Source organism: Echinops telfairi, unplaced genomic scaffold (genome assembly GCF_000313985.2).
Source record: "Echinops telfairi isolate 266 unplaced genomic scaffold, ASM31398v2 ScPeMD7_7469;HRSCAF=8507_0, whole genome shotgun sequence".
Lineage (NCBI taxonomy): Eukaryota > Metazoa > Chordata > Mammalia > Afrosoricida > Tenrecidae > Echinops > Echinops telfairi.
In genome coordinates, this window is record NW_022111372.1 from 92,481,939 (window position 1) to 92,497,501 (window position 15,563).

At 44.5% G+C, this 15,563-nt stretch overlaps 1 protein-coding gene across 1 annotated transcript in view; it reads right to left on the reverse strand.

Moving 5' to 3' along the window:
- The window catches only part of ARHGAP26 (Rho GTPase activating protein 26), a 529,711-nt gene that overhangs the window by 208,531 nt on the left and 305,617 nt on the right, over nt 1–15,563 (reverse strand). The window contains exons 15-16 of the mRNA XM_013005615.2: nt 11,836–11,901; nt 7,022–7,096 (exon numbers count right to left, since the gene is read on the reverse strand). Of these exons, the coding sequence (XP_012861069.1) occupies nt 7,022–7,096; nt 11,836–11,901 (141 nt within the window). The remainder of the gene's footprint in view (nt 1–7,021; nt 7,097–11,835; nt 11,902–15,563) is intronic.

Consider the following 15,563-nt stretch of genomic DNA (forward strand, 5'->3'; position numbering starts at 1 on the left):
CCTCAAAGGGGTCACGACCCACAGGTTGAGAACCACTGACTTATAGTTACGGTACGGATGCTTTACTGTATCTGGAAATATTTCTTTAATGCATAGAATAGTACACTATACACTAAGACAAACATCTGACTACCCAATGTTAGATTTGAAATGCACTTAACTGTTTCAACTTTCATCCAAAGTCAATTGACTTACAGACATATTAAAGAGCTGAACTCATTCATAATCTAGGAATTGCCTGTCTGTGCTTTGACCCAGCAATTTAACATCTTAAAATGCATCCTAAGGGAATAATTAGAGATGCATATAACAATTTAAATAATAGCAGCTAAGATTTATTGACTACTCAACACGTAGAGTCTCTGGACTCAGCAACCCACATGCACCCTATCACTTAATCTTCGCATTCTTATTAGTTGCCATTGCGTCAGCTCTGCTGGAACCACGCAGTGCCCGGTCCTGCTCCATCTTCATAATGGCTGGGATGTTTGAGTCCACTCTTGAGGGGGCTGGGTCGATCCATCCAATGAGAGCTTCTTTTTGTTGGCCCCTACTTTACCAAACATGCCGCGCTTTTCTCGCTATCGAAAATGTATGTATTACAGCCAATTATAGAAATATGGACTGCTATTTTACACATGCACAGCTGACTAGATGTGTTTGAATAGTTTTGTCTGGAATCAAATAAATAAACAACGGGATTGTAAATTGTCTAACTCCAAACTCTATGTTCTCAACTCCTGTTATCCTGCCACTACGGGAATACATACCTGAATACCTTCTAAAAAGATGGAACATTCAATTAGTGTAAGTGTTCAAGAAGAATGGGATTATTAAAATGTTGTCCATCTATACGAGTGTGACCACAAAAATCACTCTAGAAGAACGTGAATAACAGGACAGACCAGACACGCTAGACTGTTCTAAAGACAGTTGTTAAAACAGATCAAAGGAATTTTGCACGACTTAAAACCAAGAGAGATGTGCATCAGTGTTGTATCCTCTCATCGTACTTATTCAGTCTGCATGCTGAGCAAGCACATAACGAGAGAAACTGAGCTCGATGGAGAACAAGGCATCCGGTGTGGAGGAAGCTCCATGACAACCCGCCATGTGCAGATGACATGACCGTGCTTCTGAAAGTGAGGAGGCTGGAAAGACTGGCCCATGGGAACCTAAGGCTACAGCCTTCAGTATGGACTGCTACTCAGTGCCAAGAAAGGAAAATTACAAGTGACCACGAGGTAATAACATGATAAACAGAGAAAAGACAGAAATTGTTAAGGATTTTATCTTTCTTGGATCCACAATCAATGCTCACGGAAGGAGCCGTCAATAAATCAAAGGACACACTGCACTGGTAAATCCACTGCACAAGGCCTCTTAAAAATGCTGAGGAGCAAGGACGTCACTGAGGACTACGGAGCATTTGATCCAAGACATGCTAGTTTCATTAGCCTCATATGCATGAGGCTAGAAAGCAATATGTACACACATGGTGATTTTAATTTTGTAAATATATTTTGTCATAGAACATTATATTAAAAAGGTAACTGATATGATAAAACCGTCTACAAAGGTTACTGTCACACTGCAGGATTTTAATTTTCATCTTTCTACTCTGAATTTTTCCAAAATTTTTTACAATGCCCATTACTAACTTTTAATATAGAAAAGTGACTTAAAATAATATATACACATATAAATATGTACAAATAAGTATATTTATTAAAAACAAAACAAAATAAAATGTTAGGCTTAAATTTAGAAAAAAAAAATTCCTTCTTCTTACAATATGCAAAACCCACCACTCACCGTAGATAATCTATTTCTAGGAAGTCAATCTCCCTACATTCTTTTCATTTCCCGAAGACTAATGACCTCAGTTGCTAGGAGGAATGGACCAGGTGTAGTTCTTGATGTGATCACAGCTCAAGGCATATTGCATTTGCTATGGGAAATCAAAGCTTGAAATGAAACTGGCTGTAAGACTAAAAACGGGAAACCTCCAGCGATCATTATAAGTTTACTCTTCGTCTTGTGAGGGGCTCAGAGCTAGTGCTTTGACAAATCCCACTTTCACTGACTGGTTTTTCCTCTCACAGCCACTTTCGATTATGAACACACTATCCATTTTAGAGAGCCTTACCCAGTGCCTGGCATGCATTAGGACATCCAATGAATATATGATAAACAGATAGTGAATGAATGAATCACAGTCAGCCGAGGCAGCTCAGCAAAAGGCTTTGGAGTATATGAGCCAAATTTATTTTATCCTTTTGTGTGGTCCAGTACCTGTATCAGCCAGTGGTGATTAGACTAGCAGGGCCATAAACGAGAAAGGCAACAGAGTGAACTCTTCAGGTTCTGAGTCTCGAAAGCCTAAGCGATGATCCTTCAATTCCAAGATTCAGAATTGGGTGATATAATAACCAGGAATGAGAATCACTGCAATGCAGTGAATTACTTAATGTAACTCCATTATCCTGATGGATCTGAGTAAGAAAGTAATGGAAAGAATACTGATTGGATTATATGACTCAGCTGTGACTGACTGTTAACAGCTGAATTGTGACTGCCCTTCTGCTGGGTATAAAATTAGCCATCTCTCAGAAGAAGGAAGTGAGGGATCTCACTACTAGCAAGAGTGAACAGCCAAGAGTGGACAACCCTGGGATCCCTGTGCATTGAATCTCTTTGATCTGGGAGACAGCTTTGATATCTCAGGACTGGCAGAAGAGCAGCAACAGCAGAGCCGGGAGCTTCCGCATGAGACTCAGAGCCAACCCACAGAGCAAGTAAAGCTGAGCACTTTTAGTTAGGAGGTTGGTTTATGGAGTAAGGAGTCTCTGGGCACTTAACTGGGAGAGCTAGTTTGCTGACCTACAGAGTTGGAGCCAAGTGCTTTGGGGTTGAGGTTTATGGTGGAGTGGCATGCCCTTGGAGCACTTATTGGCAACCTTGAGGGAGTTTTGTAACATTGTCCAAGCAGAGTAGAGGCTAGGTCAAGAGGTCTAAAGCAAGAGATGCCTGCATGTTAGCACAGCAGAGAAGAAACTGTATCCAGAGCATTTCCTCATCTGAATTGTACTTTGTTACCTTCCTTAATAACCCCCGTAACACAGCCTTTTCTATGAATTCTTCATGGTCATTGCAAAGCATTAGAGAGCCTAGCAGACAAGTAAAGCATGGGGAAAGGACAGTGCCATGGGAGGGATGAATGGAGTCAGAACACCACTGGAAGGGGTGGAAAGTGGAGGCATGTCTGACCTCTGTCTTGCGGCACTTGGCATTGGACGCCAGAGAGGTCAGATGTGGCTCTGCACAAGCACCGCTCAACCACAGGTACTACTCCGATCTTGCCATGTGCTCTTGCACCCGGCCGTCTCTCAGCTAGGTCTGGAGCACACTCTGGGTACCCATCTATCTGTCTCTTGGCATAGGCAGTGGGGCTCATGATTCTGAGCTTCTTGGTAAGTATTTTTTCCTGGCATTTCTCAGGCGTTCATGATTACTTTCTCTTTCCATGGGAAGGCTAAGGAAGAGAACCGGACAAGTATCGGTGGGAGGTTCATGAAGAGATGTCAGCTCCAGTGGCGCCATGTGTGTCATGTTGGGCTGCCAACAGCAGGCAGCAGCTCAAAGCTCCCGGCCTCTCAGACCAAGAAAGATGAGGCTGTCTGTTTCCATCAATATTTACAGCTCCGAATCCCTACGGGGCAGTTCTGCTGTGTCCTATAGGGTTGCTGTGAGTCAAAATCTACTTGACAGCAGTGGGTTAGTGGGTTTTAAGAAAAGTGATAGAAGCAAGATTCTTTCAGAAGGGCTTTCTTTGCTCAGCACAACTGAGCTAAGGTTGTTCTTTCTTACATTAGTAAATTAGCCTAGAATGTCATATTTCTTTTCCTGAGTGTCATGCTACATAATACTCTGTCATCTTTGAAATCTCTCTCTGCCCTCGTCACGCCCCCCACAGGGGGCTGGTTAAAAAGTCCCGCTGAGTGTCTCTCAGAAAAAAAGTCACGTCCTTTTTTCCTGGCCCGAGAACAGTGAGCTGGTTCAGCCCTTGATATGGTATGCTCTACCTAGCCCACTGCGACTGTCTCCTAAAGTGTCTATTCGACTACATGCTGCACATTGCAGTCAGAGTCAGCTTCCGAAAGCTGCAATCGGATCTTGTCTGTCTTCAGTTGGACACATACTTTGTTTTTCCATCTTGCCAGCAGCCATTACTTCTGAGATGTGCTCCTCCATCACACGATTAATGAGCGCTCCATGGACTAACTAACCTGATACCCCCATCCAATCCCATCGCCACACACACATCAAGACTGTGGATTGGCCATGCATGCTGTGACTGCCCCAAGACTGAGATATGAACCATGCAATTGGACCCAGACAAAAATAACTAAAATTGCTGGTATCAAGCCAATTCCAACTCACAGGGACCCTATCGGCCAGAGACGAACTTCCTCTGGGGGTTTCCATGACTGACTCTTTACAAGAGTAGACAGCCCTGTCCTGCTCCATGGGGCAGCTGGTGATTTCACACTGCTCTTAGAAGCCCTGTACTTAATTAACCACTTTGCCACCAGGGCCAATACCAGCCAATCAGTCCTCCACGGGGCCTTCTGCCAGAACTGCTGGGAAGACCCTCTCAGTAATTACCAGCTCCAGCTGAGGCTACAGCTACCTAGGCCATTCTTCCCCACAGAGAATAAAGTCTATCAAAATAAGCAGAGGTCAGACAACGAGAAGCCAAGGACAGAGGCTTCAACAAGTTTAAGGATGTCTTTGGAGCCAACAGACCCTGCTATGCTTTGACTACCTTGAACTTACCAGCTATATGAACCAATAAATTCACCTCCTTGCTCTTGTAAACTCTGCTGAATTGCCTTGCTTATGAGCACGGGTCCTAGTGCACATAATGATTACTTTGTGTTATTGATGTTAGGAGCTGAGTTGATTCTGACACAGCAATTCTATGTACAGCACACAGAATGAAACACCGCGAGTCCGGTGCCATCCTCACAACTGTTCTTATGTTTGAGCTCATTGTTGTAGTACCTGTGTCCATCCATCTTGTCGAGGGCTTCCTCTTTTACACTGTCCCTCTACTTCACCATGCACGACATCCTTCTCCTGGGACTGCTCTCCATTATGCCATTACTTAGAAACCGTAATAACGTTACTTCCTACAGTAAACAAACAAACCCGAAGCCTTAGGATAATGATCAAGTTCTCTACTACAGGGTTCCCAGCCTTTTGATGGGCATGCAAAGCCCTTCCTGACCAGCACTCTTTGAAGGAGAACTTTCTGATGTTTAGTCTCTCGTACCTGACTATTTCCCCCTCCCAGAAATCGGGCACTGCACACATGTTTACAAGTGTTGTTAGAAATGAAAGATTGAGGACTGATATGTCAGACTCTTAATTCCTCTGCAATTTTGGACATTCATCCTGGAGAATTAAATGTTTATATGTGCACAAAAACACCCTTCATAGCAGGCTTATTCAAAATAGTGCCAAATAGGAACCAACCCAGATGCCCTCGAAGGGTGCCTAGTTAAACGGAGGTGCTTCCATAGGTGTATAAGCTATTCTTGAAATGACAGCATTTTAGAAATGGAAAACAGATTCATCGTTGCTGAGGGCGAGAGACTGGGAAACACGTAGGGGTGGCCACCAAAGGGCATCATGAAGGAGTTGCATGGTGATGGAACTGTTCGGTATCTCGACTCTCTGAAGATCAATATTCTGGTTGGAATATTATAACTTCATTTCTAAAGATGTTACCATTAGGTGCGTTAAGGGTATGTGGGATCTCTCTGACAAGTATTATTCCTTTTAACTTTATGTGAATCTAGAACTATCTCAAAAAAGTCTGCTCTTTTAAATCGCTAACCACATCTAAAAGGTGACTGACGACAAAAGGATATTCCGTGCAAGAACCCATTGCTGTCAAGTGGATACCGGCTCATGGTGGCCCTAGCAGACAGAGTAGAACTGCTCCCACACAGACAGACAGACAGACAGTCTCATCAGCTTCCTGTGCCATGAGCAGCCAGACACTTAACCCACTGTGCCACCAGGGCGCCATCGCAAAGCAAAAGTACCTCACCAACAGTCACAGTGTGAAGTGACAGCCCTCCCTGTGGCAAGGGCACCAGTGCGCTCAAGAGGTAGGCCAATCTCTCAAGCAAACTGCTAGAGAAGACAGTCTTCCTGCTGGACATATGAGCGGACGGCCAACGACACGGAAATGGAGGCAGTCACAATCCTCAAGAGAAGCCTTGCTCCCCAGCACCCTGAGCTGGGCCCTGGTCACCAGCCCGCCTCGCCGAGCGCAGCGGGGGCCTGCTTGGGGATGAGTAACAGCCACTGATCTGTGAAATCTGATCTGTTTGCCATTTAGCACCATGTGACTCACTGAGGCCCACTGTGTTCACATCTAAAAATACAGGAAATCTGCAGCCTAAGCACATTTGGCTCACTGGCTCATGGCTTTTTTGCCTCAAATACTGCAAATTTGGAGACAGTGGGCTTTCTATTATTTGCACCACCAATTGAAAAGGAGAACCTACTGTTCAGTGACAAGGTGGAGGTGAGAACCTGGAAGCGAAGAGGCCATGACCAGAATTATCTGCTCATAGATGTTTTCTCTGGGGGTTCCGTGACACCTGCTCACTCACAGGAAACGTGAGATCTGCGGTCCTCTGCTGGCGAGCATGATGCCACCCGCTGGGCTTTGGGTGTGCCCCGACAGACCTGTCTCAAAAGAGGACCGAGGGTCAGGAGCTACTAAGGATAGGGGAGGGTGTGGTGATCACAAAAGGAACCAAGTGCCACTTGGACCTGGCAGTTTTTTGTTTCCTCCAGTCCCACTCTGAGCCTCTTGCAGTGAGGGCCACAGCCATGACAACTAGGCGTGGCCCCGTGGACACTCGGGACTCCCTGGTGACTGTGCAGGGCAGCCCGCGCAGGGACTGTCTTCGGCTCGGCCACTGCTACACTCACTCACCCATCAGGACACTCAGCAACTTCTGCACTCTGGAGTTGACCCCCACGATGCGGTACAGGCCCTGCTCGTTGATGCCTGAGAAGAGAATGAGCAATCGTTTAATTAGACGCACGTCAGGCCACAACAGATCGACCTAGCCAAGGGGACTTTTCTTCTTCTTCTTTTCATTTTCTCAGCCCTTCCAACAGCTGCTCTAAAGTCCCTTGTCACCCAGCTCCGCTCGGAGCGCAGGAGTGGGCTTGGTACAGCTGTCTAGGATTTCATGGGTGTGGGGCACACCTCAGCCCTCACGACAGCTCAGTCAGCACAGGGGGAACTAAGCTTCCCCTGCACCTGTGAAAGCCAGCATTTGAAGAGTCGTGAAGGAGGCAAAATATATACTTCTAAATATATGCTATATCACTCCCATTTTTAATTAAAAAGGGGGAAAATAAAGATGTAGAAAAATCATGCCACAAAATAAAAGTTTACAATCTATTCTTACATCGATCTCAGAATGGACCCTTATAAGCATAGCGAATGAAAAAATTCAGGAGTAAGGGCCTTTTTCAGAATTGATTCGATGGCAGTGAGTTTGTTTGAGGGCATTTTTAATTTAAGGAGATGTTAAATCCAGGACTGAGATAGTAGGACCCCTATTCATTTATATAACGTTAATAGTCTACTTCTTTTTTCCTTTAAAAAAGATGTTATTAGTCTTGTAGCTGAGAATCGTCCCTGATAATCTGCGCAGCGAGGTGCGCGCCAGTGTCAGCCTCTGTGAGGACCGTGCACTGGCACTCAGAGCTGCGAGCCTCTCTCCCTTCCTTTCGCAGCCAGTCATTCCTTTGACCCCACAGAGACGGTTCTTAATGGTACATAATGCTCACGTCAGACATTTTTAACTTGGGAAGCTACCCTAATGTTTGATTTGTAACAAGACTTCAGGGGTATTTTTGGTTGAAGGTTTAAAAATTACCGCAGGGCCAATAGGTTCCGGGGGTTATCCATCCCCGTGGCTCCGGAAAATGTGGCTTGCAATTCTACTCTACCTTTGTCCCCTCTGGTGAGGACTCTCCCAGGAACGACTCAGGAATGCAAGATGGGTACCAACCAGTTCTTCTGGTTTCAGAACAAAAGGAGCTGCCTATTTTTTTGTTTTTTACTCTATCCAAGAAACTGACAAGGGGGTTAATTTCAAACACTCAGAGAACCAAGAAAAAAATGCACCTTAGTACTTTGGTTCATATAGAAGCATGGGGCTTAGATCACCACTGAGATGCTGGGGACAATTGAGACTAAAGATTCCAAATGGTTTTCCTCCCTAAGCCCATCTTAGCTGATCCCTCTTACCTAACTGGATCCTCCCATGGTCTACAGGGCTCCGGATGCTGCCTTCCTGTGAGTTCAGAATACCAAGCTTGTGGCCGCCTCAGTCTTTCCACTGGCTCATAGCATGGAACGCTCTTCACCCAGAGCTTTCCTTCAGACAGCTTCAGGTGTAGATACAACCTCTTCAGCCCAACTCCTCCCACTGTTAACACAATCGGTCATGGCCTTACTCTACTTTGTATTTTCTTTATATCAGGTAACAATGCCTGAAATAATCTCATTTGGTTTCTTACAGCCAGAATGTAAACTGAGTAAGCCTGTTCACCATTACATCCCAAGCACCAGAATGAGTCTGTGGAACATGATAGTGAAGACACAGAGCTTCATAAAATACTTTTGGGGAAAGATACAATTTCCTGGAAGAGATTCAGGAAAAGGTGGATTTCTACGCTCTCCTCGGCAAGATCTACAGAGCCGCAGGGTTGAACAAAAGGCAGCGGTCTAGAGTGACAGGTCCTTACAGCTGAGAAGGACCTGGAAAGTCATGCACATCATTGCTCATGGGTCTCAGACTCGGCACCCCTGATCAAAAACAAATTGAGGAGCCCATTGCTCAGCTGCAGAACCACTATTCAGTAATGTGGAAGCTTGAAAGGCCCGTCCTTTCTTAAGGGCTTCGCTTTTTTCCATCTGTCACTTCCTGGGATTTTATACAATCCTGGCTCCCCCCAAAATGGTCATCAACAAACCCTAGAGCACCTGGGAAGTGTGTTCATCTATGGCCACCATGAACATGTCTGTTCAAACACACATGACAATACAGAAACACCCACAACCTTCACCTATCTGTCCTAACATGGTATCTCACACACACTGTCCTTCGTTCCCCATGGGACTCAATGAAGCCTCTCTTGGACGTTAAAATATATCATTTTCAATCACAGAGGAAGGAGAACACAAGAGGTACAGGCTAAGAACCAACTGGTGAGGTTACCCTCTTCTTCCTTTACTATTTACAGCATATAGTTCCTGGTTTTGCACCAGGATAAGTTGTCCACTTGAGCTACTGGGTTGCCCTCACTCCCCAGACTCTAACTTGTTTCGAATGACGAGGTTCCCTCTTAGTGTTAACTGGTGGGAAACTGTGAGGCACATGTCTGGCCCAGACCAGCACCAAGCCCATGAGATTTATGAGGAAGCATTCTTGCTTTAGCCCCACTCGCAGCACCATTTCTACGCCTCTCCCATCTCCCTATACCTCTTACTTCTTCTTCTTTTTAAAAGGGAGAGACAAACACGTGATGAAAAATTATTTCAGTAACACATGCTCAACAAAAAATTAGAAGTTACAGTTACGGTAAAGAGATAAATCAAAGAAAGGTAGCAAAAAAAAAATCAGAGGCAAACACTATTAACACAAGGTAACATATCCATGACCTATCCCCACAAGGGGTTCATACCAGCAAGTTCTGTAACTTGCTCATCCCTTTTATGTAATATATAATAGATACATAAATATGTTATGTTACAAACATATTTATGCACAGGCCATCCAAGGGTCACAACCATCCAACTTTATAACAACTCCTCTTACCATTTAACTTTACATAAATTTGCCTTCACTTTGAAATGACTGAGCCAGCTGCTACTCGCTCGTTCTTCTACAATCACCTTCACTTGCTACACTGTCATTGAAAAGGGTCCCAGTCCTTTCTTGCACTATAGTAAGGCCAAATAAGTACCCTATGCACCTATTCCTGGCTGCCTGCCTGCCCATTCTTTAAGGTACAGCTAGGAATGGCTCTCATTTGTAACTTAGGGTCTACCTGTACGTGAAAATCTTGCCCCACCAATCAATGCCCTTCAATCACATTTTAACGGACCTTTTCTTGCCTTCTTTTTTAAATCATTGTATTGGGGGCTCATACAACTCATAAAAATCCATATATCCATCCATTGTGTCAAGCACATTTGTACATTTGTTGCCATCATCATTCTCAAAACATTTGCTTTCTACTTGACCCCTTAGTATCAGCTCATTTTCCCCTTCCTCCCTAACCCTTTCCTCATAAACCCTTGATAATTTAGAATTTATTATTATTTTGTCATGTCTTACACTGATTTAGCAGACCATTTAATGGCATGGAGGCATCACTGTGGATTGAAGCAATTTTGAGGCATTTGGCTAGTTTCTGTAAACCTCCTGATAGCTTGATCTTGTTCATATCCTTATCACCACAAGAGCAATTCCTAGAAATCTCACCTATTTTGACTTCACTTTCTCCAGCTCCATTATATTTGGTTTGTATTTGTTTGTGAGCTGCTGCCGTAACTTTGCCTCTTTCTGCCGTGCCTCATTCAGCAAACATTTTTTTCTCCTAAATGTTTTTGCCCATTAAAATGCGTACATTGGAGGAGAATAGTTCTGACGAGGCCCGGGAACAGCTGTTCATGGGTTTCTTGGTTTTGCCTTCTCCCCTCCCCTGCTACTCGATGCTTCATAGCTTCTATGAAGAGGTTTATATTTTTTAACTGCTAAGTGTTATGGGCCGTGCTTGAAAAGATAGAGTTTCTTTCCAACAAAAAGGGTTGGTGGGATGAAAAGCTGGAGAGTAGATTAGATTCACATCTTTGACGATGGCAACTCACATCCCAAGCAGGAAGATGGTTAACAGCAACTGGTGGGAGGAACAAAATAGACCGGTGCATTTGAAGCTCCTGGCTGCCAGGGTGGAGGCTGGAGAATACGGCGAACCTTGAGGCTTCACAAACTTTGACTGCAAGGGCCTGCTCCTGTGGATCCAGGTGTGGCACTACTGCAGGAAGTCGGGGATCCTCCCTGCCCTTCTCTCCACCTGGACGGACCCCCAGGGACTGGCTCCCCAGAACAGGGATTCTTAATGTGGGGACCACAGACCCCAGGTAGTCCACTGGATAGGATTCAGGGAGTCTACGCTTTGTCAAGAAAGCAATCACATCTTTATTTTCCCACCCTAACAAAGAAAGTAAGCATCCCTTTCCATTGGGAATGCAGGAGTGTGAGCAACATTCATGGGCTCAGAAATCATAGATACTGTAACATCACACATTAAAAGTGGCACGACAGCTTGAAATCCTTGCAATCAGACTAGCTGCTAGACTTACCACTATATCTTACATTATTTAATACAGTAACAAAGAGACACATATATCGACATCACAACTAGGTCATTTCAGAAATATTTTGATAGCTGAACTGCAATGAGGCTTCCTAGTATCCATTTTTTTAAAAAGTGTATTTTAAAACATTCTCCTGAAAAGGGGGTTCAGAAGCTTCACTAGCCAATGAGGTCAAAGACACACACACTCGGTTGAAATTCTCACACACTCGCAGAAGCACAGCAGCCCAGTACTTGGGGAGCTAGTGGGTGATGGGGAATCGGGAGCTAGCGTGTAGCAGACCAGATGCCTCACCAGATACGTGACCTTCTCTGATCACTAGGCCATCGGCTGAGTTACTGTACCTCTGGTTTCCACTGCGTGGATGCACTTCTTGATGATGTTGAAGCCGATGCTGTCCAACTGTGCCACTGAAAGAGGAAGAAGGGCAGTCAAGGGGGCGGCTGTGCACACCGACCCCAGGACCAGGTTCGGCCAACCCAGAAGGGACCGATCCTGGCTGTGGTCACAAACCCACGTATGATAAAGTGGCTGGTGTACCCATTTTACGACAATTACAAAAATAGACTAGATGCACATTTTTGTTCACTCCATTCCTCAGTTGCTGAACAACACTGCGGGGCCAAGTGGAAGCACCTTGCCGAAGGAGTAACCAGGCTTCCTTTAAATTGCTTTGTAAATAGAAGCTGTTTGACCCATTTTTCATTTAATCCAGTTTCTAATATTTTCTACTTTCATTTCAATTGAGGGTTTTGTATTTTCTTCCTGTTTGACTGTTATTATTGTAAGTTTTCTTTTGGGGGCATTTTTCTCAGTACATCGGATAAACCTATAGAGACAGTAACTGGGGTGAATGCAGTCTTGAGGGTATGGCAAGGGGGTTAGGGGGCAGTGGGGGTTAATAATTATGCATACAGGAAAGAAGAAAATGTTCTACAATTGATTATGGTAATGACTGTATGACTCTTCTTGATATGACTGAAAGACTGAATTGGATGACATGCGGATTATGTTTCATGGAACTGTCTTTGAAGAAAAGAAAAAGGTCCAGCTGATGGTCATTTTTCTAAACATACCCAACCCATATTGCAGCTAAAGAAAGTGAAGTTTGGCAAGACCTTTGACGAAAACTGCACTGTGGGAGACTGGCCCCCAAGCTTACCCTCTTAGCTACCACCAAACTGCCTTCAATGCCAGCCAGGTGACTAGGAAAAAAAGGGTGGGGGGATGACCTCAACAAAACCGCCACAAACAAAGATGCTCCTGAAGAAGAACCACTCAGGCAGGTGAGGGGACCCTGCTGCGGGAAATCAGAAGATTCTGCTTTGGCTCCAGATCTGCTTGTGCCATTCAAAAAACCAATGACCGGTGGCAACGCCTTCTTGCCACAATGTGAGACCTCTTTCCAAGGTGGCAACTGGGTGGGAAGCCCATCGAAATGCCCTCCCCCCCCCCATGTGTGGGTTAGCCAGCGGCAGACTGTGTGGTCACCATTCAGAAGAGGCTTCCTTTGGGCCACTGGGCAGGCACATTTGACAGACAACCTGCATGTGCTGAGCTGGGGAGAGAGTGGAGTGGTACAATGTAAGACGGTGAGTTTTAGAAATAATCTGTCATGTACATATACAAATGTATCTATATATGAGGATGGGGAAATAGATCTATGTGCATATATTTATATGTTTAGTATTACGGTAGCAGAAGGACTTTGGGCCTCCACTCAAGTACTCCCTCAATGCAAGAATACTTTTTCTATTAAATTGGCATTCTATGATGCTCACCTTCCCGACACAACTGCTGAAGACAAAGCGTGTGAATAAGCAAATGTGGTGAAGAAAGCTGATGGTACCTGGCTATCAAAAGATATAGCGTCTAAAGGCTTGAAGGTAAACAAGCGGTCATCTAGCTCAGAGGCAACAAAGCCCACATGGAAGAAGTACACCAGCCTGGGCAATCATGAGGTGTCGAAGGGATCAGGTATCAGGCATCATCAGAACAAAAAAATCTTATCATAGTGAATGATGGGGGGAGTGTGGAGTGGAGACCCAAAACCCATTTAGAGGCCACTGGAGATCCCCTTACAGAAGGGTTGTGGGGAGGAGACGAGCCAGTCAGGGTGTGATGTAGCAACGATGAAACATACAACTTTCTTCTAGTTCCTAAATGGTTTTTCCTCCCCCACTATCATGATCCCAATTCTACCTTACAAATCTGGCTAGACCAGAGGATGTACACTGGTACAGATAAGAACTGGAGACACAGGGAATCCAGGGTGGATGATCCCTTCAGGATCAGTGGTGTGAGTGGCAATACTGGGAGGGTGGAGGGAGGGTGGGTTGGAAAGGGGGAACCGATTACAAGGATCTACATGTGACCTCCTCCCTGGGCGACGGACAACAGAAAAGTGGGTGAAGAGAGACGTCGGACAGGGCAAGATATGACAAAATAATTTATAAATTATCAAGGGTTCATGTGGGAGGGGGGAGCAGGGAGGGAGAGGGAAAATAAGGAGCAGATACCAGGGGCTTAAGTAGAGAGCAAATGTTTTGAGAATGATGAGGGCAATGAATGTACAAATGTGCTTTACATAATTGAAGTATGTATGGATTGTGATAAGAGTTGTATGAGCCCCTAATAAAACGAGTAAAAAAAAGAAGTATTTAACTGATGGCACAAATAGTTTAAATCTGAAGAAGCTCATCTACAAAAAAAAAAAAAAAGAATCTGTCATCATCCCAGGGCAAGAGATAAACTTTTACAATATGAGTGACTAGAACTTGGACACATCTTGGTGCTAATGCATGTGGAATCTTTCTTTTTCACACACACACAAAAAGATTGACAATTCCCAAAAATCAAACGACAAAGGAATGCTAATTTCCCATCATGTCTCTTCCCAAAGGGAAATAAAATAGCACTTGTACTTACATGCATACTTATTGCTAAGTGGTACTTCTTATAAACACACTCAGCCTCTAGGAAAGAGTAAAGTACCAGAGAAGGGGGTGGAAGACAATGTTTACTCTCCGGAGACCACCTGCTATCCAAACCACTCCTCTCAATCCCTGCTAACACAATCCTTACTTTTCCCAAGTTTTCTCTCGGCAACATGGGATGGTTCAAGCTTGCTGACTGATCTAAATTTTCTTTCCTACTGAAGCTCAGTTAACTCATGTCTTGGTCATTGTCCAAACTGAGTAACAAATAAGCAGACACAAGTCAAATAATACTTGTTGGAATTTTCTTATTATTATAGCATGGAGATATAATTCCCATACCGTACAGTCCACCCATGCAAAGTGCACTATTTCATAGCTTTCGGCATATCTACAAAGCAGAGTATCAATGCCTCCTATCTAATTCTGGACCACTTCCATCACCCCCAGAGGAAACCCCACAGCCATTAACAGTGAATGCGTCTCTCTCTCCGTTGGGACCTCAGACTCTGGCAACCATCAAACCATTGTGTACCGATATGGCTTTGCTTATTCTGGTGGATAGTTCATGAAAACAGAACCACACACTGTACGGTCTTTTCCTCTGGCTTCTTTCACTCAGCATCCCATTTTCTAGGTTCATCATGATATCAGAGTATGCATAAATACTTATTCTTTTCCGTGGCTGTATATGCCACATTTTATTTCTATCTCTTCCATACCTCCTACCACCCTCCCCCAACCCCCACTGACTGGCAGACATTGAAGTTTTTCTACTTTCAGGCTCTTATGCATAATGCTACTATAAATATTTGTGTACAGTCTTGTGTGGACATGTTTTTACTCTTTTGGGGTACATGCTAGAAGTGGATTTGCTGGGTCTGAGGGTAACTATGCTTAACTCTGTAGCAGCTGCTAAGCTGATTTCCAATGTGCCCGCCCCGTTCACACTCGTCCACTCCCATCCGCAATGGACGAGGGTTCCAATTTCTCCACAGCCTGGCCCACATTTTGTCCTTTATATTACAGGCTTTATATTGGTGGGTGTGAAGTGGGCTGTGTCAGTGTGGTTTCAATGAGCATTTCCCTCATGACTAATAGTGCTGAGCACCTCTTCATGTGTCGGGGAGGAGTCT